The sequence below is a fragment of the Lissotriton vulgaris genome, chromosome 7, assembly GCF_964263255.1.
Source record: "Lissotriton vulgaris chromosome 7, aLisVul1.2, whole genome shotgun sequence".
In the NCBI taxonomy this organism is placed as follows: domain Eukaryota; kingdom Metazoa; phylum Chordata; class Amphibia; order Caudata; family Salamandridae; genus Lissotriton; species Lissotriton vulgaris.
In genome coordinates this window covers 372,906,017-372,928,720 of record NC_141695.1, presented here as the reverse complement: position 1 = coordinate 372,928,720, position 22,704 = coordinate 372,906,017, and the positions used below count along the sequence as shown (strand labels likewise).

At 50.6% G+C, this 22,704-nt stretch overlaps 1 protein-coding gene across 4 annotated transcripts in view; it reads right to left on the bottom strand.

Annotated features, from left to right (window-relative positions):
• The window catches only part of PPP6R1 (protein phosphatase 6 regulatory subunit 1), a 1,178,344-nt gene that overhangs the window by 981,562 nt on the left and 174,078 nt on the right, over nt 1-22,704 (bottom strand). For all 4 annotated transcript variants that reach the window (XM_086930305.1, XM_086930304.1, XM_086930307.1 and 1 more), the window contains exons 3-4: nt 16,763-16,949; nt 16,465-16,602 (exon numbers count right to left, since the gene is read on the bottom strand). In XM_086930305.1, coding sequence (XP_086786431.1) covers nt 16,465-16,602; nt 16,763-16,949 — 325 coding nt within the window. The remainder of the gene's footprint in view (nt 1-16,464; nt 16,603-16,762; nt 16,950-22,704) is intronic.

Below are 22,704 nucleotides of genomic sequence, written 5' to 3'. Positions count from 1 at the left end.
CCCCCTCCCACATGGACATGTAGCGAGGCCGAGGGGAAATGGCAGTGGAAAGAGGGAACCCATAAATAAAGGTGATGGCGCCCTTCATGGAAGAGGATTTGGTCAGAAAGGCTTCAAACTTGGTGAGGGGACGTGTAGCTGCTTCTCTCACCTGAGGGGTTAGTGCCCAATGTAGTAGCCGTGCGTGGTGGTAGCATTCGGTCTCCTGAACCCTGTAGTCCCTCGAAGGTGAGTAGGTCCCAGTTATGGAACAGATGTGTTATAGCCAAACAGCCCCCCCTCCCTCCAAGTGTCAAAGGGGCCCTCCGTCATGGCTGGTTGGAAAGCAGGGTTGAAGTGCAAGGGAGTAAAGTGGGAGGGGAATGTTGTCCACCTATCGTCCCTGGAAACCGAGTCCCAGACCTTCAACGTAGTGCTAGTGGGGGTACTGATGTAAGCACTTTTGGGTCTGTCGCTCTTAGCTAACCACACTAGATCCCAGATCGTCCTACCCGCTATGCTTTGCTCCATATGGAGCCAGTGTTTTTCTGACTCCTTTTGCGACCATTCTACTAGCACTCGGAGTTGCGCAGCTTTATAGTACAGGTGAATGTCAGGTAGTCCCACGCCTCCCTCTTTCCTTAGTCTGCGCAGGATGGTGAAGGAAAAACGTGCACGACCCCCCTGCCAGATAAACTGTAGCATCATGGATTTTACTCGTCGAAAGAACTCCCTGTCGAGGTCAATGGGAAGAGCCTGGAATAAATAAAGTGGTGTGGGAAGAAGGGACATTTTAATCGCGTGGACCCTCCCCAGCCATGATATGAACATGGGCTTCCAGCGGTTCAGGTCGGTCTGTATCTGGGAGAGAAGCGGGGTAAGTTGGCCGAGTAAAGTTCCCCAGTGTGGGGGTCAAGTGGATCCCCAGGTATATAATGGAGGAGCTGGCCCATGAGAGATGGGTTGATGACTGCAGACGGAGGACTTCAGAGTGGAGTAGTGTGAGGTTAAACACGTATGATTTGTCATAGTTAACCTTGAATCCAGCAACCGCTTCGAAGCAATCCAGTTCCGTCTGCACGTGGTGGAGAGAACGGCCCGGGTCTGAGAGGGAGAGGAGGACGTCGTCTGCAAAGAGCATGATTTTGTGTGCTTCCCCAGTGAAGGGTAGGCCTTTAATATTGGGATTGTCTCTCACTGCATCGCTAGGGGCTCTATACTAAGGGCGAAGAGCAGGGGAGAAAGGGGGCAGCCCTGTCTAGTGCCCCGGGAATGCTCAAAGAAGCAGGGGAGAGGCAGTTCGCCCGAATTATCGTCAGAAATCGAGGAGAAGCCGAAGGCTGCTAGCGTTTGGAAGAGGAAACCCCAGTCTACCTGATCAAACGCCTTTTCAGCGTCGAGCCCCACCAGGACCGCTGGGATTTTAAACTTGTACCCGCCTCGTATTGTCGTGGGTCTGGCGACCCTTGATGAACCCTGACTGGTCTGAGTGTATGAGAGGCGGCATCAGGTCATTGAGCCGTCGGGCGATGATTGAGGAATAGAGCTTTGCATCCAGATTCAGGAGGGCTATTGGCCTATAAGAGGCGCACTTCTTGGGGTCCTTCCCGGGTTTGGGTATGACGGATATCAGAGCTTCCGCCATTGTGCCCGACGTCTCTCCTCTCGCTTGCCATGTCGTTAAATAATCTGACCAAGAATGGACTAAGTTCAGAGGCGAAGGTCTTATAGAAGATGGCCGTCTATCCATCTGCCCCCGGTTTCAGACCATTAATGGCCGCTAACACGTCATCTCTAGTAAAGGGTGCAGAAAGCGTCTCATTCCACTCCGCTGATACCTAGGGTAGCGGTAGCGTTCGTAAGTACTCCGTTTGCTCGGCGGTATCATGGGTCTCCCCCGAGTAGAGGTTTTCATAGAAGGTACCAAAGAGCTCGGCTTTTAACTCGTCCTTGTGTGTCAGTTCCCCCGGATTGTCCAGAATCCCCCTATATATTCTCTTTCCCTCCTGTCTCTGAGCTGCCTGGCGAGATGCCTCCCCACTTTGTTGCCTTGGGAGTAGGAGAGACGCCTCAGTTTGAGCAGCGTGTATTCTGCCCTATTATTATAGTGTGCTCGGAGTTTCCCTCTGACTGCTGTGAGTTGTCCACTGCGCGTCTGGAGTGGTTAGCCTTATGAGCTTGTTCTAGGGTGGAGAGTTCCTCCTCTAATTTTTCCCGCTCGAGCCCGCTGTTTATTTAGGGAAGCATTCAGGCACAGGCACTGTCCCCGTATGCATGCTTTGTATGCTTTAAACGCGTCCCAGGTGGTGAAGATGGAAGTGTCTTTAGTGTCTTTAAGTATGAAAATGCAAATGCTACTTACCAGTATGCATCTGTTCTTGGCATGTAGGGCTGCTGACATTCATATCTGTGCATAGATCGCCGCCTAGTGTTGGGTCCGGATGATTGCACATTGTTGTCCTGGAAGAGTCTTCGAAGTATCACGAGATAGGTGGCTCCTCCCCTGGACTACAGTGCGCATGGGCATCCCCTCCATCCCCAGATTGTTGTTAGCCATTGGCAGAGATGGAGTGAAGTATGTGAGTGATGACCATGCTATGAGCATATATATATATATATATATATATATATATATATATATATATATATATATATATATATATATATATATATATATATATATGAATACTGCAGCTGCTACAGGCGCCGGGGAGGAGGGTGGGCGATATGAATGTCAGCAGCCCTACATGCCAAGAACAGATGCATACTGGTAAGTAGCATTTGCAGTTCGAGGCATGTGGGCTGCTGAATTCATATCTGTGCATAGAATACATAGCAGTCCTCCCATTATTGGCGGCCGCCCGTGCCAGCTGCAGCAGTCTGAAAAAGCGTTTTGAGAACAGCCTGACCAACAGCTGCCTGCTGTTTGGAGTGCACGTCTACACAGTAATGTTTAGTAAAAGTATGTGTGGTAGACCATGTGGCTGCTCTACAAATATCTTCTAAGGGAATGTTACCTAGGAAAGCCATAGAGGCCCCCAACTTTCTGGTGGAGTGGGCTCTTGGTGGAATTGTGAGAGTGCGTTTAGCCTTAGCGTAACAGATCTGAATGCATTTCACGATCCACCTAGCGATACCAGCTTTGGAGATAGCGTTTCCCTTGTGGTGTGAGGCAAATGCAACGAAAAGTTGATTGGTCTTACGAAAATCCTTTGTCCTGTCAATGTAGTACATTAAGGCTCTCTTAACGTCAAGGGTGTGGAGCATCGGCTCCGCCAGCGACTCTGGGTTTTGAAAAAACACTGGCAACTCAATTGTCTGGTTTATGTGGAAATGAGATACAACCTTGGGTAAGAATTTAGGGTTAGTGCGGAGCACCACCCTGTTAGCGTGGACTTGGAAGAAAGGTTCTTGGATGGTGAGCGCCTGCAACTCACTAACCCTCCGTAGCGATGTAATTGCTACTAAGAAAGCCACCTTCCAAGTCAGAAACTGAAGCTCACAAGAGTGCAGTGGCTCAAAGGGAGGACCCATCAGTCTTGTAAGAACCACATTAAGGTTCCATTCCGGAGCTGGTGGTGTCCGTGGTGGAATGACCCTTTTGAGTCCTTCCAGAAAGGCCTTGATAGCAGGGACCTTAAAAAGTGATAGGTGTTGCCTATTCTGGAGGTATGCTGCCATTGCAGACAAGTGAATGCGGATGGAAGAATACGCCAAATTGCATTGGTACAGGTGGAATAGGTAACAAATGATGTTCTGAATGGAAGCATCTAGCGGGTCAATATCGTGGTTTGCACAGTAAATGACAAATCGCTTCCATTTAGCCGCATAACAAGCTCTAGTAGTGGGCTTCCTCGCCTCCCGAATGATGTCCATGCAATCGGGGGGGAAGATTGAGGTAGCGAAACTCTAGGACTTCAGGAGCCAGATCGCCAGGTTGAGCTGTTGCGGATCTGGGTGCTGAATGTCGCCATGGCTCTGCGTCAGAAGGCTGGGTGTGAGATGAAGCCTTTGATGCGGTACCACGGAGAGTTCCAGAAACGTGGTGTACCATGGTTGGCGAGCCCACGTTGGAGCAATCAGGATGAGAGTCATCGAGTGCTGCCTGAGTTTGCGTGCCACCAGCGGTATCAGAGGTGCTGGGGGAAAAGCGTACGCAAATCTGCCTGACCAGTTCATCCACATCGCATTGCCCTGCGATTGCGGGTGTGGGAACCTGGCGGCGAAGCTTTGGCATTTTGCGTTCTCCATTGTGGCGAACAGGTCTATCTCCGGATGACCCCACCTTTGGAAGTACGGTTGGAGTACTGATGGATGTATCTCCCACTCGTGCATTTGGTGGCTGTGCCTGCTGAGCAGGTCCGCCATCTGGTTGTCCTTGCCTGGGAGATGCTCCGCCATGAGGAAGATGTTCCTCTGAATGGCCCACTTCCACATGCTCTGAGCCAGATGAGACAGCTGCGGAGAGTGTGTGCCCCCCTGCTTCTGAATGTAGTACATGGCCGTCATGTTGTCCGTCCGGATCAACACGACCTTGTTGCACAGATGTACTTTGAATGCCTTCAAGGCCATGAAGATTGCCATCAGTTCCAAAACGTTGATGTGCATCTTCCTTTGCTGTAGTGTCCAGAGTCCCTGCACTGTGTAGTGGAGTACATGCCCTCCCCATCCCTGGAGAGAAGCGTCCGTTGTCAGGATAATCTGTGGCACAGGCTCCTGGAACGGTCGGCCTTTGCAAAGGTTTTGTGGATTCCACCAATGCAGAGAGTTGTATGCCCGACCGCTCACCAACACTAGGTCTGTCAGTTGCCCGTGAGCCTGAGTCCACTGACGTGCTAGGCACTCCTGAAGCGGACGCATATGTAGTCTCGCGTGCGGGACGATGGAGATGCAGGAGGCCATCATGCCTATCAACTGCATGAACACCTTCGCTGGAAGCGAGTGCTGAGGTCTGAATCGTTGGATCAGCGTTTGGATACTGGCGATTCTCACTGAATTTGGCTGCGCAGTGGCTGACAGAGTGTCTATCGTCACGCCCAGATACTGCCGTATATGGGCGGGTTGGAGATGGGATTTTGGATAGTTCAGCGAGAATCCCAGATCGTGCAGGAGATGAATGGTGCGGGACACGTGGTCGGCGCACTGCTGTTCTGACCTTGCCTGAATGAGCCAGTCGTCCAGATAGGGATAGACGTGGACGTTCTGGCGTCGCAGATGCGCCGCCACAGTCGCCAGGCACTTTGTAAAGACTCTTGGCGCTGTGGTGACCCCGAAAGGCAGAACCCTGAACTGGTAGTGTTGGTCTTGAATCGTGAATCTGAGGTACTTCCTGTGGGAAGGATGCAGGGGGATATGAAAGTATGCATCCTTGAGATCCAACGTAGCCAGGAAGTCCCCCTGTTGAAGCAGAGGGAGGACCTGCTGCAACGTGAGCATATGGAAGTGCTCCGATAGGATGTACCAGTTGAGGGGCCTGAGGTCCAGGATGGGCCTGAGGGATCCGTCCTTTTTGGGGATTAGAAAGTACAGAGAGTAAACTCCTGTTCCCCTTTCTTGCAGTGGAACGAGCTCTATTGCCCCTTTTTGCAGCATGACTTGAACTTCCTGCTGCAACAAATGCAAGTGCTCGCCGGACATAGGACGGTTTCTTGGAGGTATGTTTGGTGGAGTGGAAGTAAGTTCCAGACAGTAACCGTACTGGATAAGAGATTTGACCCACCTGTCCGTGGTGATGGATTTCCACGCGGGCAGGAACTGCTGGAGTCTCCCCCCGACCGGTGTTGTGTGGTCGGGGGGCAGTGACAAGGAGTCACTGTTTGTTGGTGGAGGAGGACCTGGAGCTGTTGTTTCCACGTCCCCTGCCTTTGACGTTGTTGCCCCTGTAACCACCTCTACCTTTGTTGGTGTATGAGGTTTGGGTGTTGCTTTTATAGTACTGTGTGGATTGTGATGCCTGACCCCTTGAGGTGCCTCTGTTATTGGAGCGGCGAAAGGAACCACCCCGAAACTGTTGAGACTGGAGGGCCCCCATAGACTTAGTAGTGTCCGTGTCTTTTTTCATTTTTTCAAGGGTCGCATCCACCTCGGGGCCAAACAGGTGGTCTGGATTAACTGTTTGGTTCAAGATGGTTGTCTGTATATCTAGTTTGAAGCCTGATATTCGAAGCCATGCATGTCTCCGCAGCAACACGCTAGTGTTTATCGCCCTGGAGGCGGTATCAGCCACGTCCAGCGCACATTTGATGGAAGCGTTGGTGATCAGCTTCCCCTCCTGAATCAACATTTCACCTGCCTCCTTCTACTGATCAGGTAAGTGCTGCAGAAGTGTTTCTAGGGTGTCGTAGTGCGCCCTATCGTAGCGTGCAAGTAGGGCCTGCGTGTTTGAAATGCGCCAAATATTAGCTGCCCGTGCAGCAATTCGTTTCCCTGAGGCTTCAAATATTTTTGACTCTTTGTCTGGGGGAGGAGCGTCACCCGTGGTCTGCGAATTCGCCCGCTTACGTGCGTTGGATACAACCAAAGAATCCAGTGGTAAGTGTCCCTTGATGTACGTTGGATCCGAGGGCGCTGCCTTGTATTTTTTGTCAATACGAGGATTGATGACTCGCGCCCGAGTGGGCTCCCTGAAAACCTCTGGCGCGTGCTTCAGCACTCCCTTGAGCATAGGCAATGTCTTGACTGACTTTTCAGCCACTGAGAAAGTGTCAAACAGAAAATCGACATCCACAGGATCTGTATGGAGGTCGACATCATGATTAGCTGCAGCTTTCTCAATGAGAGCGTTAAAGGCTGCAGAGTCCTCCGTTGGAGAAGTCTTCGCTGCAAAAAGCTGCGGTTCATGACCCGACTGAGGGTCCTCAGGGTCGCCCCCGGCAGACCAAGGTTCATGTACCTCCTCTGGATCCGAGTACGCTGGATAATTGTACTCGTCCTCCTCATCTCCGTCACCTTCCCCAGCGTTAGAATGCGGCAGTGAAAGTTCCAAATTATGTGGAGATGCAGGCTCTATAGGGGCAGAAGTACCCGCAGAGTCCTTTTTGCTCTTGAGTGGAATACGAAAATGTTCCAACACCGGCTCCGTGGTGATCCTCCTTTTAAGGAGAGAGAGCTTCCCGGTGTTGGCGTCTATGGTAACCTCTCGACGCTCCTCATCTGCGAGTGGCTGGAGCCGAGGCTTCGGCACTACCAATGACGCCTTGGGCGTTGACACCACCTTCAAGGGCACCCCGGCCCCATGCTTCGGAGCGAAAGCCTTCGGCGTCGTCTTCAGTGGCAGCGTGAAGTGGATAGGCGTCTGCGCCTTTGCCAGCTTTGGTGTAGGCTTCGGCACCACAGTCTTCGGTTCGGGGGCCACACCGTCCTTCCGAATCGGCTGCAGGGACTCCACGACCTTTTTTGTTAAGGCCGGGGAGGGCTGGACCGGCTCGAGCGATTGTCCGGAGTCGGGTCGGCGATAGGCACGGTCTTCGGAGCCGACACATCACCATCCTTGGCCTTGACGGCCGGAGTCGGCGCAGCCAGAGCTTTGGAGTCGTCCTGACGCTTCTTCGGAGCTTTTTTCGGGTCATCGACCTCGACCAGCTTCGGCGCAGACGCGGCCGCGTCGGTCGTCTTCGCCTTCAACACCGGGTTCTTCGGGTCGGCCATCTTGGCGTGGCTCTTGATGTCGGCCGTTTTGAATTTCTTAGACATTGAGGCCTCTGGAGCTTTCTGTCCCACCAGTGCGACTTTCACTTTCGGTTTCGAAACCGTTGGTGTGGACCCCGATGGCTTCACTTTTGTTTTCTTCAACGGGAGTGGCTCATCAGAAATGTCCGTGGCCGGGCCCGGAGGCAAGGCCGTGGGACGAGTAATAAGGTCTTGGGTAAGGCCCGAAGGCGATCCCTCGACCTGGGCCGTATAGTGGGGGTTGACCCCTGAGTCAGTTTGAGGATGCTCCTCCTCCGAGCTATCCTCCACGGCGGCAATGGCCCCATCGTCGTCCCCTACCTCACCGACGACTTCATCAAACTCCTCGTCTCCCGCGTCGTAGTTTCTTCCTCCGACGCCGGGCTAGAGTCCGAAACTTGAAAGACATTGTCGTCTCCAACTTCTTCTTCGAAGATGTTGTCTGGCGGGGGCGCCGATAACTGGGCCTGGAGCCTAGCGGCCCGACGAAGCTTGAGAGTCTTCTTACACCGGAACTTTGAGCAGGCCATACACCTGGCCTCATCATGGTCCGGCGACAGACATTTGTTGCACACTGGGTGCACGTCGAGGTGTGAATACTTTGAGGTGCACACCGGGCACCTTTTAAACGGAGTTCGTTCCATGTCTGGAGCGTCGTGTAGGCCCGTCCGCGCCGACAGCACGCGGAAGGGCAGCAAGAGTTCGGAGCTGAAGAACAGACAAACCCGAACGAAAACAATACCGACGCCAAGCCTAAAGACCTTTTGGTCTCAAGTTAGGAAAGTTAAACAACTATCGATTCCGACCGAGGGAACCGAAACACATCCGAACCCAATGGCGGAAAAAAACAATCTGGGGATGGAGGGGATGCCCATGCGCACTGTAGTCCAGGGGAGGAGCCACCTATCTCGTGATACTTCGAAGACTCTTCCAGGACAACAATGTGCAATCATCCGGACCCAACACTAGGCGGCGATCTATGCACAGATATGAATTCAGCAGCCCACATGCCTCGAACACTCCTGTATAGCTCCCCTCAGCGCGGTACAGGAGGTTTTGTCCTGAGCCAGGGACGCCGGAAAGTACCATCTAGGGCTAGTCCCGCCCTTTACACCGCAGTGTAGGCCTATTGCATGCAAACTATGATCGGACACAGACAATGGGAAAATCTTGGCTTCGCGTAGATCGCCTCGGAGGGTCTGACTCAGGAAGAAGTGGTCTAACCGGGAGTAAGAGCGATGAACATGTGAGAAAAAGGTATAGTCTCTGGATTGGGGATGTAGGGAGCACCACGCATCGAAAAGCCCCAAATCCCTGATCTGCTGTTGTGTCTCAGGGGAAAAGGAGCCCATGTCAGACCTCTGTGAGTGAGTACTATACAGGTCTTTCTGCCATACCAAGTTAAAGTCCCCCATAAGGAACAGCGGCCCTTCAGCAAAGTCTACCACTTTCTCCAGCAGAGTCTGGAGGAACCCATTCTGGCCTGTGTTTGGAGCGTACAGTACAACAAAAGTGCATGGTCTACCCTGCAGCAGCCCCTTCACCATGATCCAGTGCCCCTCTGTCACCTTGGACCCCCATGGGCTGAAATTGCAGGGCTGAGCGGAACATAAGGGCCACCCCCCTCTGTTTCGTGGAGGCTGAGGACCCATAAATAAGTGGGAACTGTTTATGCTTAAGGCAGGAGTCATCTAATTTAGTTAGGTCCGCGGTCCGCGGTCCGCGGTCAATTGGGCAGTCGCCAGACCACCCCCCCCCTCATTGGCGGCCACTCCGTGAGGATCCAAACCGCTCGGTGCCTCGCCGCTTCGAGGGCGCAGGGGGAAGAGGAGCCCACCTTCGGGGTCGCGCTTGCGGCCTACCTCCTTGCTCTACCGCCTCTGGTCCTCTGGAGACAAGGTCCCCGCTCCTTTCAGGTGCTCCGCTACTGGTGCCACACAGATTCTGTCCGGGGGGGGCCTGCTTGGGAGAATGCTGGAGGGACCTTTTGTGTGTTGTTAGGCCTCAGGTAGTCCCGTCAGGTCCGGGGTACCAGCGCCTCCCTCGTAAATAGATAGGCCGGTCCTTCGCGTCAGACCCTCCAGGGCGATCGTAGGCATTGTCGCCGGCCCCTCCGATGCGGCTGAGCCAGGTTGCAGGCGGCTCCGGACCCCCCTGAGCCCTCTACCCGTCACTCTGCAGCGTCGCCGCAGGTCCGCCTCCACTCTGGCCGGGTCCCTGTTCGCTTCGCTGTCGCCAGACCTGTCCGCCCACAGCGCCGCCGAGCCGTTGCAAACTCCGCGCTCACCGGGTCTGGGAGAGCTATCACGGCCCACCAGCGTTAGGCCTCAGGGTCGCTGGGCGCATCTCGATTGCGGAGGCTTCTCGCGGGCCATCGGGCCTATAGGCCGCACTCGCCCCTTAGACTTGCCCCAAACACATGCAGGGTGCCGCTGAGCCAGCAGTCCGCAGATTCCACTCGGCCCAGGGCGTGGAGGTCATTGGTCGCTATTGGCCCCTCTCAGGCACCGAGTCGCTGTCTCCGACTACGGATGGGCGCGAGTCAGTACGCCACGCTAGGGGTCCGGTCCGGTCCGGCGCCGCCCAGGCTCCAGCCGAGCTTCGATGCGGATCCCTGGCAGCCAGGCCCACAGGAAGGGTATCCCCGTCACCAGCTGCTTGAGGCGATCATTCGTTGCCTCCTCCGGTGTATGGATGGGCACCAGGAGTCGCTTAAACAGCGCTATAAGCCGGGCGGAGCGGGAGGAACAGAAGAACACGTCCTACACCGCCGCCATCTTGACCACGCCATAGTGGATACTTTTATTAATATTTTTTGCCCAGTATTTAAATATTATCCAGCTGAATTGCATTGCGCTTTCTTTACAATTATTTGAATTGTATTGTTTTTATGGCCATTGGCCGAAATGAAGTAAATAAAGGAAGGACTCTACTTGCACACATTCTACGACCCTGCTGGAGATAATCATGCATTTATCTAACAAATCATGACGATCATATCTACCAGCAATAAACCACAACAACCAGATTTTCTCAATGATTTCTAAATTCACTGTAACAGCATGAGTGATTCGCCAGGGAACTGTTTCAAGGCCTTTCTCAATGACCTCATGCCTGCAATTGGCCTACTCATATTAAAGGGGCCACCTTAGACATGTTCGACACACAAGACCTCACAGAGCCATCAATCAATCATAGTACTTATAGAGCGCACTACTTACCCCTGAGGGTCTCAAGGCGCTATGAGGGAGGGTGCTGCTACTGCTCGAAGAGCCAGGTCTTGAGGCGTCTTCTGAAGGTGAGCAGGTCCTGGGTCAGTCGTAGGTGGGTAGGGAGGGTGTTCCAGGTCTTGGCGGCGAGGAAGGAGAAGGATCTGCCGCTGGAGGTTGTACGTTGGATGCGGGGTACAGCGGCGATGGCGCGGCTGGTGGAGCTGTCCGGTGGGGGTGTAGAAGCTGAGTCGGCCATTGTGGTAGGCTGGTCCGGTGTTGTGGATAGCTTTGTGTGCGTAGGTGAGTAGCTTGAAGGTGATTCTCTTTTCGACGGGGAGCCAGTGTAGGTCTTTCAGGTGGGGGGTGATGTGTCTGTGGCGAGGGACGGTGAGGATCAGTCAGGCGGATGCGTTTTGAATGCGTTGCAGTCGTCTTAGGTGTTTGGCCGGGATACCCGCACAGAGTGCGTTGCCGGAATCCAGCCTGCTACTGACGAGGGCCTGGGTTACGGTTTTTCTTGTTTCGGTGGGGATCCAGTTGTAGATTCTGCGGAGCATGCGGAGGGTGTTGTAGCAGGAGGAGGAGATGGCGTTGACCTGCTTTGACATGGAGAGGGAGGAGTCGAGGATGATTCCCAGGTTGCGTGCGTTGTCGGTGCTGTTCCCAGCGCGGTTGGCCACCAGGAGTCGTACCAGGCTGAAGGGGTGGATCAGAGGATGAGGACCTCAGTTTTGTCTGAGTTCAGCTTCAATCGGTTGTTCTTCATCCATTCGGCAACGGCCTTCATTCCCTCGTGGAGGTTGGTTTTGGCGGTGTGTGGGTGTTTGCGGAGAATCAGCTGGGTGTCGTCGGCGTATGATATGGTGTTGAGATCGTGCTGGCGGGCGACGTGGGCGAGGGGGTCCATGTAGACGTTGAACTGTGTCGGGCTGAGGAATGAGCCCTTGGGAACACCGCAGATGATGTCCGTGGCTTTGGGGCGGAAGGTGGCGAGGCAGACGCTCTGGGTTCTGCCGGAGAGGAAGGAGGTGGTCCAGTTCAGGGCCTTCTCTTGGATTCCGGCTTCTTGGAGGCGTGTCTTTAGTGTGCGGTGGTAGACCGTGTCGGAGGTGGCAGACAGGTCCAGGAGGATGAGGGCTGATGTTTCACAGTTGTCTAGTTGGATTTGGGTGTCGTCCGTGGCACGATGAGGGCTGTCTCAGTGCTGGGGCTTCTTCGGGAATCCGGAATAGGATGAGTCTAGGATGTTTTTGTCCTAGAGGTAGCGGGTCAGTTGTGTGTTGACGACTTTCTCTATGACCTTCGCCGGGAACGGGAGCAGGGAGATGGGCCAGAAGTTCTTGAGGTCCTTGGGGTCCGCCTTGGGTTTCTTGAGAAGGCGTTGATTTCGGCGTGCTTCCAGCTTTCCGCGAATGTGGCTGTCTCGAGGGAGATGTTGATTACTTTCCGTAGTTGGGGTGCGATGGCTGCATCTGCTTTGTTGAGTATGTGGTGCGGGCAGGGGTCTGAAGGAGATCCTGAGTGGATGGAGTTCATGATCTTGCATGTTTTGTCGTCGTTGACGTTGGCCCAGGAGGTCAGGCGGTTGGTTCGGGAGGTGTTTGCAGGGCTGATGGAGTCTGGCGTTGTTGCGGAGGTCTAGGTGTTGAAGCGGTCGTGGATGTCGGCGATCTTGCGGTGGAAGAAGGTGGTCGCACAGTTCTTGTGAGGGAGGTATGTCGTTGGTGTTGGCGAGTTCCTTCACGATGCTGAAGAGCTCTTTGCTGTTGTGTGTATTGTTGTCCAGGCGGTTTTTGAAGGAAGATCTCTTGGCTAATCTGATGAGGTGAAGATGTCTGCGGGTGGCGTCCTTGTGGGCTTTGTGGCTGTCCGGTGTTCGTTTGTGTAGCCAGTTCTCCAGTTTCCGGCATGCTCTCTTGGAGGTTTGGAGCTATTCGGTGAACCAGTTGGCCTTCTTGCTGGTGCGATTGTTGGATGGTTTCTTGGGTGGGGCGAGGACGTTGGCGCAGTCGTTGATCCATTGTCTGAAGTTGGGGGCAGCGGAGTTCAGGTCGGTAGGTGGGTTCTGAGCAAGGGTGGTGACCAGCTGGTCTGCAGTGATTTTGCTCCAGTTGCAGCGGGGCAGCTGTTGGGTGCGGTGGCGCATGGTGGGCTTCTTGTAGGTGAAGTGGATGCAGCGGTGGTCGGTCCAGTGGAGTTCGGTGGTGTGGTCGAAGGAGACGTGGGGGCTAGCGGAGAAGATGGGGTCAAGCGTGTGTCCGGCGGCGTGGGTGGATGTCGTGACGAGTTGTCTGAGGCCGAGATTGGTGAGGTTGTCGATCAGGGTGGCAGAGTTGGTGTTGTTGATGTTCTTGAGGTGGAAGTTCAGGTCCCCGAGGAGGATGTAGTGGGTGCTGATGAGGATGGAGTCGCTGAACTGTGGTCGGGGTCGGGGGCTGTAGACAAGAGATCCTCTGAGGGTGGTGTTGGGGTCGGTGTGGATCCAGAAGTGCAGGTGTTCGGCGGTGCGGAGGGTGTAGTCGTCTGAGTGGGTGGAGACCTTGAGGGAGGATTTGTGGACGATGGCTATTCCTCCTCCAATTCCGTTGGTGCGGTCTCTGCGGGAGATCTTGTAGACATCCGGGATGGCGATGGCGATGTCGGGCACCAAAAGGTCTCGGTCACGGAGGCGACATCTGGGGCAGAGGTGTCGAGCAGGTCCCAGAGCTCGATGGCGTGTCTGCGTGCGGAGCGGGTGTTCAGGAGTATGCAGCGGAGGTGGTTGTGTCCAGTCCTTGGTGGTTTGGTGGCTCTGTCGCAGGTGAAGCTGCAGTTGTGGCAGGAGAAAGGTTCATGGGTGCGTGTTTTAGGCGGCCTGGAAGCAGGTGTGGTCTCGGCCGACATGGAGTGCATGGATGGTGCTGGCATCGTAGCGGAGTCTGGCTTTGTGGTGTTTGTGGGGGCCAGAGATTCTGGGGCTGGGTGCGGTCCAGGCGCGGACGGGCTTGCCTCTGGAGCGCCTCCGGCGGGGCCACACAGTGGCCGACATTTAAGGCGGTGAGGGAGGGAGGAGCAGCTGGGAGGCGAGAGCTGGGCGGCGAATGGATGGCGAGGGGGCGGGGCCGAACGGGTGCAGCGGTGGGAGCGGGCAGCGGGGTACAGAAGAAGAAAAGGGGGTAGGGGGAGCCGGGGACGCAAGGGCAAAACAAGGGTCAAAATACACAAGACAGTGGGAACAGTAACAATAAATGGGGCACAGAATAAAACATGCACAAAAACAGTGGAATACAACCAGCAGGATCGAACTCACGGGCTGAGCGGCAGCGAAGGGGAAAAGGCACTCACACACAGGAGGAGCTGTGCGGCGTGGGGAGCGACCTGGCCTGCAAGCAAGGTCAGGGGTCGCTCTAGGGTTGCACTATTTTAACTATGTCCAACATCCTGGACTCCATTTCCCCCAAACAATAAAGGAGTCCCGATAAAAAAATCTAACCCTTGGTTCAATTGTAGCCTTAATGAGGAAGACCGCTCTCTTAGACTTCGGGAACAAGCATGGAGACTGACCTCTTGTCAGACGAACCCCAAACGTCTGCAGCAAAAATGGAGTGCATACAACAGGCAAATTAGGAACTCCATATCATCTTATTTTCGACACTAGCCATTAACTGACCCAAAAACCTTTTTGAAATTGTCCACAAATAAAATCAATGGGAAACACAATGTTCCCTCTTCAGACTATAAAAAACTCCACCAAATTGACCTGCCTCCTTTTTTGAGAAAACAATAATTGGCATTGATCTACAGAATGCTGTAAATCTCTTACCAATCGAAGCCCAATCACATCTCATCTCATCTCCATATCTCAGGAAGCTTATGCAAATCAGTCTTGACACTGTTCCCCATGGGAACAGTCCAGTCCGAACCTCGAAACCGGTCCCAGGTTGCTGGTTTCTGGTCCAGGGAAGACCTGGCTTGGTAGTTTGGGCTAGACTGTTCACAAGGTCAAGACGGATTTACATATGGCTGGGTCTGAACTGGGGTGGCGAAGAGAGTTAAAGAACAATGGTAGATTCAACCCAGATCTGGGACTGGGAGTGAGTGTCTGAAAAGTTTCAGCGCTCAGTCAATCATCGCCTTGTGTTTGCTTTGTTAATCCTACTTGGCCTATCAGCTGCATTTGACACGGTCAAACACAAGATTCTCATGAACCGATTAAATTTCACGATGGGTCTCTTTGGTATTGTGTTCGAATGGTTCTCCTCATTCCTACAAAACAGATCAATCCAGGTCAACCATGCCCTATCTGACCAAACGTCAGTCATGATTGGCGAGCCAATGGTTCAAAGATTTCCCCCACCTTGTTCAACCTCTACATGGAACCCCTGACCGAAATCCTCAGACTCTAACATTTCCTACCGCATGTACGCTGATACGCAACTTTACATGAAAATTGCCTCATTCGAAGATATCAGCACCCTCAAGAACACCTTTATTAAATGCAACATTGGCTGACTCATGCCTACCTCAAGCTCAACACCCTCAAAACTGAATTCCTCTTAATCTCTCCATCCAATTCCACCTCTAACATCAAACATCAAACATTGGCTCCTGCATCTCAGAGCCTTGAACTGTACCCCAGATATCATTAAATCAGCAAAATCCCTAGGAATAATACTGAAGAAGATCGGAACAACCTCTCCATGCAGAACCACATCAGCGCCTTCACCAGATGGGCCAACCACTAACTTCATGCATTAAGAAAACGTAAACCCTTCCTTACCATTTCAGATCTCTATATAGCAGTTCAAGCACTTGTGATCTCCAAACGTGGCTATGGGACTACTATCCTAATGGGCAAACCAAAAATAAAACTAGCACCTAACTTCCTGAATGCGGTTGCTAGGCTCATCACAGGCACATAAAAAAGTGATCATCATATCACCCATGTCCTTAATACACTGAACTGGCTACCTCATAAGGCTAGGATTAATCTAAAAATCACCTAGCAGACGCATGCAGCCCTCCACTACAACAGTATTGCTACCTGGCCCAGACACTGGTTATATCTGGTGGAATAGATCTGCTCGAAGCACTAGATCCTTACTGTTGAAACCCCAAAAATTCAACAAAAAGAAAGCCTACAGGCGAACCTTCTCTGCAATTGCCCCAAACATTTGGAAAAAACTTCTTCTGGAGATTAGGTCCAGCCTTTCAATAACCCTCTTCAATAAAGAAGTAAACATTGAAAAGTTTCCTTCCTCACTGATGCGATTAGACTTACCATAGCGAATCCAGTTGTTCCAGGTAACTTTTCTCTTTTTGCTTCCCGTGTTTGACATTCTATCATTTATCTTTGACATTACCAATTACATTTTTTGCCAATTTCCCCCTCATTACAACTTGCCTGTATTATAAAGTCTAGTTACCCTAAATAGCCTTGTTTGTGATATCACCGTGATTCTATGTATAATCAGTCTTTGACACTTGGATGTAAGTAGGCAAAGGATGCAAAGAGTTGCTATAAATTGAAGAAAAATTATGGAATACACATTTTCATATTCAGCACATCAGTCTACAAAGATGTTTTCAAAAAATAAGTTGGTGCTTTCATTCAGTATTCTCTTACGTTAAAGACGTCTTGCCTAAGTTGAGCCTGTTCCACGCACGTCAGCAGCCGCAAGAGCAGGTCCATAATGGCTGATGTACCTATGTGCTGAAGTAGCAAGCTCACAAAATCATCCTTCTTGCGAAGGAAGCCTACTATCTGAAAAGATAACAAATGTTTGTGATTAAAAACATCAATACGCCACAAAACTGCATGTTCTTCCCACCTTACATCAATAGTATATAGGCTGCCATGAGAACACACCCCATTGTCTTCCACCCCCAAACATAATCTTACTTCCAGAGGACTATGTTCTCACCTGCTCAGTTTTCCGATTAATAAGAATTCCCATCACTTTGCTGAAAAAGCTTGCCAGTAAAGGGTTCAAATAGTCATCAGTTTGCAAGAAGCTATAAAGCCGCTTCAACAGGGACTCATCATCTCCGAGGGCATCATTAATTTGCGACACGTCAGCAGTGAGAATCTCGCATGATACACTTGGGTACCTATTGTTCCATAAACATAGAAGAAGATCGTATCAGTAAAACTCTTGCTGTACTGTTAGAGCTACAACAATTATGGAAAATACGTAATGTGCTTTTGTTAAATCTTCAATTACAGGTAGAGCATCAACTAATAACTAAATGTAGTAATATTTTCTAAATGTATTAAGTATTTTTTGCACTGTTGCCCATAAGGATAAAACGCAGGGATAACGCATGCCTTATCAGTTAAAATATGCCTCCATATTTTGGGTGCAGTTCCATTTTATTTACTGGAAATCTATGCATCTTATGTGAAGAACTGAAAGATAAAAGGTACATAATGAGTTTTTTTTGTAAATTCTTTTCATTTGGTTTTTCAGTGCATACATGTGAAGGGCAGCATTTTTGACAATTAGGATGGACATGGGAGCTTATACATGCGTTTGAATACAGTACAATACTAACTGTTCCTGATCGGTTTTTAGTTCTCTGCTCTTGTTCTAATCCCCAGTTGAGGGTGTAGTTTCAGTGTTAGGTTACAGCTTCCTTGACCACTATCCATGGTGTTAATAGATCCAAGAATCTGTTATGTAGGGTGAAATAAAACCATGGCTGAACTGTGGGGTTCAACCGAACTGGAATACACTGTGTATGGAAAAGGGCAGCGTAGTAAATGTGGATGTATAATGCAGAGTACTCGCTATGGTTACTGTGAGACGGCATCTGAGGGGGGTGCGCGTTTGTGGGGCTTGAATATGCCTAATGTGCTGGCTTCTCATGTTGCCGTGTCATTGAGCCCTGTTACCTCTAGCAGTGTGGTGTGGATTGTATTCCAGGAGGTGTGTAGCACTGGGGAGCTCTAGAATATGTGAAGAAAAGACACACTAGGTTCTTGGCACCTCAGTCATAAGAATGGTGTACTTGGGTAATATCGTTTAAGTTTTCCAGCGTTAAATACGCTCGATGCAGGATAAAATACTGTATATTTTTTAATCTGTAGTTAAGGGGCACTTTTTTAGGGTACTCTAATGCTTGTTCCCATTGTTTATCATTGAGTGCTCTCTGAATTTTAATCTCCCATTTTTCCGGCAGAGGTACAAAGAGTTACTGCATTTAGTTCTTGAATTGCTTTATATAGCCATGTTATTATATGGAGTCCCAGGCCCATTGTAGGCTAGCGTGAAGGACCAGTTGCGTTGCCGGTTTGCGGTCTGTCATATGCCATGTTCGACGGCAATCCACCACCAGCCTCCCATACAGAAGGAATTTGCCTCTAGGAAGGACCGTATCGACTGGATCACTGTTCGCGGATGGATGTCTGATGCCATTCACAGAACTGACAGTCTCCCTGAGTGTTCCGTCCAGGCATGTAGGGCCCTTGCAGTGTAGTGGTCATGGTCTCGGGGGAGACCTATTAGTGGTAGAAGACGGGATTAAAGTGGGGTCGTCCGCGATATTCAGTGTATACGTTTCATGTAGGCATGCGCCACTGTCCTCTGTAATGGGTAGGTTGTCCTGGGCTTAGATCCCGGTAGCAACATACATCAGATCGCTGGGACGGATATCCGCCGATATTGGTGTGGGTCTCTCCTAACGAACGCTCTGCGGTCCACCGAGACATCCGCTGCAGTTAGCCTGCTAGGAAGAATGCTTTAAATGAGGGGGCTCCCAGTCCACTACGGTTCACTGGTAATTGCATTTTGGCTAGGGCTACCCGCCTTCGCCGCTCACCCCATATTAGGGTACTGAGGAGGGTGTCAAGCTCCTGAAAGAAGGACATACATATCTTGTGGGGAGTGATACAGGCACACTCCTAAAAATCGTGGTGCCTGTGCACTCCATGCAAGATCAACCTCTCCAACCCGCACCGTTTGTGGAGGGAGGTCGGAAGATAGCTGGTATATTGTGGACTTAGCCCAACTAACCTTTCGACCAGAGATTGTCTCGAAGTCTGCTAGGGTGACAAAGATCGGAGTAAGGTCTGAGGTAATATCCCGTAGATGTAGAAGCAGATCATTTGCATACATTGATATGCTTTGTGTGATTCCTGCCAGCGGGATGCCCCATTGCTCACCCTCTACCCGACGAACTGCCAATGGGTCCAAGGCAAGGGCGGTATCCTTGCCTTGTGCCTCTCGACACCATGAAAGAGGATGACATGTCGTCCCAGCCTGACCCTGGATGTTTGCTTTGTGTATATCAGTTTGGTGCATGTTGGCGAAAGGATAGAAGCATACCGCTCTGCTAATATTTTCCCAAAGATTTTCTAACCCGCGAACAACCGGGCAATAGGTTGGTATGGCCCTAGACGAGGAGGGTCTCTGTCTGGTTTGAAGAAGAAGACAAATAAAAGATTCCCAGAGGGCTTGTGGAAGTGCCCGTTCCTCTAGTTCCGCCTTGTACATTTCTACCCATCGTGGGGCTAACTAGGTGGAGAATGTATGGTAGGATTCCAGTGGTAGACCATTTAGGCCTGGGGCTTTATTCATGCTAATGTTTGTAGTGCTTGCATCACTTCTGTCGAGTTTATTTCTTCATCTAGGTTGTCTGGCGGTTAGTGTTATACATACCAGTGGGTGTGCATCTAGGAATTGGTCTATCGTCTTCAGATCAACTGGGTCCGAGCTGTGTATCGTCCATGGAGCACAGTAGTCTGGCCCCCTGGATTCTTGGCATTCACTGTTTGGACCGCACCAATTTAGGCTGATGTTGCCTGGTCGTTGAAGTAAGATTCACTGCTCATTGCCCACTGTTTGGCTTTGTGGCATAAAAGATACGTACTGATAATATGGATTCTGCACTGCAAGCATGATCATTAAAGTCAAAAGTAAATTAATTCCCACCTACATGCATAGATCCTGGAACAATTAAATGTACATGCAATCAAACAAACAATTAAGATGTTATATCTGCCATTTTTAGGTCTGGCTAGAAAACGTCTTCCGACAACCTCCAAGGCATAAAGTGCCATAAAAAGTAATAAGACACAAGTGGTTTTTGAGTCAATCCTCCTCAGCCTTTGGTCTTCATTTGTTTTTCATGATTTGCCATTCTTTAACTGGGCCACTATTCAAGGCCATGACATTTGCAGGAAGATTTCATGCTGTCCAGCTTGTGTTTCCATTAAGTTCTAGTGATGGAGCGATGCAGGAGCGCAAGAGCTGCAGTGCAAGAGGATGCAGTGCAGCTGTACCCTCCGGCTGTGCCACTGGAAGAGGGTACAGCGGAGGTCTTTTTACAGCAGCAACGGTTGCGGTGATAAGGAGGGCAGAAAATAGTGGCGCAGCATGGAGTGGAGCAGATGGAGCAAGTGAATCATCTTTGAACGAATGCTCTGACAATTATTTCTACCCCACAGCAGCACCCACACTTATTTCCAACCAACACCACTTGACTCTACAGCCTCCACATCATAATCCAATACCCCAACACTTTAATATTCCTTTCGCCCTTCCTCACTCTACGTCTCAATTTGAACTCCCCTCAGAACCTGTGGCACCTATTGAGCTGCATAACATTCAGTGCTCGGCTCTGCTTACCTTAGAAAATTAACTAGGCCACCTCATCAAATAGCTTGAAGCCACCATTTCCTACTAAGTTCTAAAATGTCCACTTCCTACTCCACCTGGTGAGTATACAATACCCAAACTTCTTATCCCGAGGAGTACGCTCCTCCCACACCCCAAAAGAGCAGCACACAATCTCTCCCTAACAGATATTTCCAATTTACTGGCTAGCAATAATACCTCTAATATCCCCAACCTTCTGTTCTCCAGATAATAGGGAAGAGTTGTGGCGCCAGGGCGACTGACTCCGGAATCTGGGGATCACGGTTCGATCCCCGGCACCGGCGGCAGATTAGCCCAGCACCATGAGACTCTAGGCAATAGCTTGCTTAATCTTCCCGACTGCCCCCAGCACCTAGAGACCCTTACGGGTGATTGTGCGCTTTACAAATGAGGATTATTATTATTATTATACAAATCATTGCACTATACCGACCGTCTCCCTGGTCCGACCCAAACACCAGCCATCTACAACACAGGCACCAACCTCCAGGAACATCACCCCCAATCTCTAATAGTCCTGCCACCCCCTTCACCAAAACAGGCATCTCAGAGCTGTGCTGTTTGCTTCACAACCCCAGATCTACAACAAAACACGCTGGAAATCTCAGACATCATCAATCACTACATTATAGAACTACTTTTCCTCACTGAGACCTGGTTCAATGACACCTCACACTATTATCGATCTTCTGCTCCGCCTCCCCGGACTATTCCATTATCAGGAATGACAGGGTGGGTAAAGGGGGAGTCGTCACAGCTACCTTGAAAAAGTCCCTTCAACTCAAGGAACTTTTAAGTAGCTATTTCTTCACATTCAAATGCCTCTTTGGAACTTCATGTACAGCACAGCTCCCCTTTCACTGTTTCATGCCATTTATCACCCGCCAGGTGACTGCTCTGTCTTCACTAAGGAATCCACTGACATTGGGGCATTTTGGAAGGTTCAGCTGTCAACCAGCTTGCCACATTTCTCTCAGGAAATGATCTCCTACCACACAGAGCAAATTCAAAACATTTCAATGGCTCCACGCTTGACCTCATTGTTTCCAAGGACATGCTTACAGTCGATGATCCTACACCAGTAGACTGGTCTGACTTCTTCCTCACCCACCTCTCAATGCACCAATCTCATTCTGTAACCCATGGCCAACCTAATAGTGAAACTACCTGATTTCACAACACCAAACACATAGAACTGGCACTATCAGTCTTCAGTCCGAACTCTGACATCAATTATTCGACCACCCTGTGTCTTACCAATCTTTCAGTCTTGATAGACAATGTTGCTCCACTACAAAGTAAAAAGAAAAGGCCCACACCTTTGCCCCAGGGTTCAATTAGTCTCCCTATAAAGAAAGAAAAAACCTGAGATGCATGGAGAAGAAATGAAGACTGTTAATCTGTCTAATCACCGTTCTCACAAACATCTTTAGAGAAAACGGAATCACTTCACAACTCCTCGACTCGGCCATGAACAGACCTAAACAACTATTTCACCTAAGCAATTCTTCCTCAGCCATCAAATTTGATGACCCTCCCAAGAAAGCAGCAGAATTTTCACAATTTTTCAATGAGAAAATGAAATTCCTTGTTAAGCAGATCATTCATCCTACCTCCTTGAGGACTGCAAATCCAAAAGTCTCCTGGCGCAGCTTTGATGTCGTCACCGAAGACGCCCTCAAATCATTCTGAAAACAAAACCTTCAAACCATTCTACTGACTGCATCCCTAGCGACATTGCAATAGACTTCTACACCTACAAGCTCCCCTACTGGAATAGTCTTTTTAACCTCTGTCTCAGCCAAGGCTCGCTTCCCGATACCCTCAAAACAGGTCAGGTTACCCTACTTCTTCAGAAACCCTCGGCTGATGTGAATGATCTTAACAATTTCTCTATCACCAACGTCTCTTTCCTTGATAAAATCACAGAAAGGTGTGTAGCTGAGCAACTTGCCAAACATGTTAAGGACAACAACCTTCTTGAAGAATTTAAATCCGGCTTTAATCAAGGCTGCAGCACTGAAACAGCACTGTTACAAGTTATCCACAAAGCCCTTCGAGTACTCGACTCGGGCAACTCCTGTTTCCTGATCCTTTTGGACCCATCTGCAGCCTTTGGCACTGTAAAACATAACATTCTTCTGAAGACACTAAAACAAAGAATAGAATTTGAAGGCACAGTGCTAAAATGGTTTGAATCATACCTC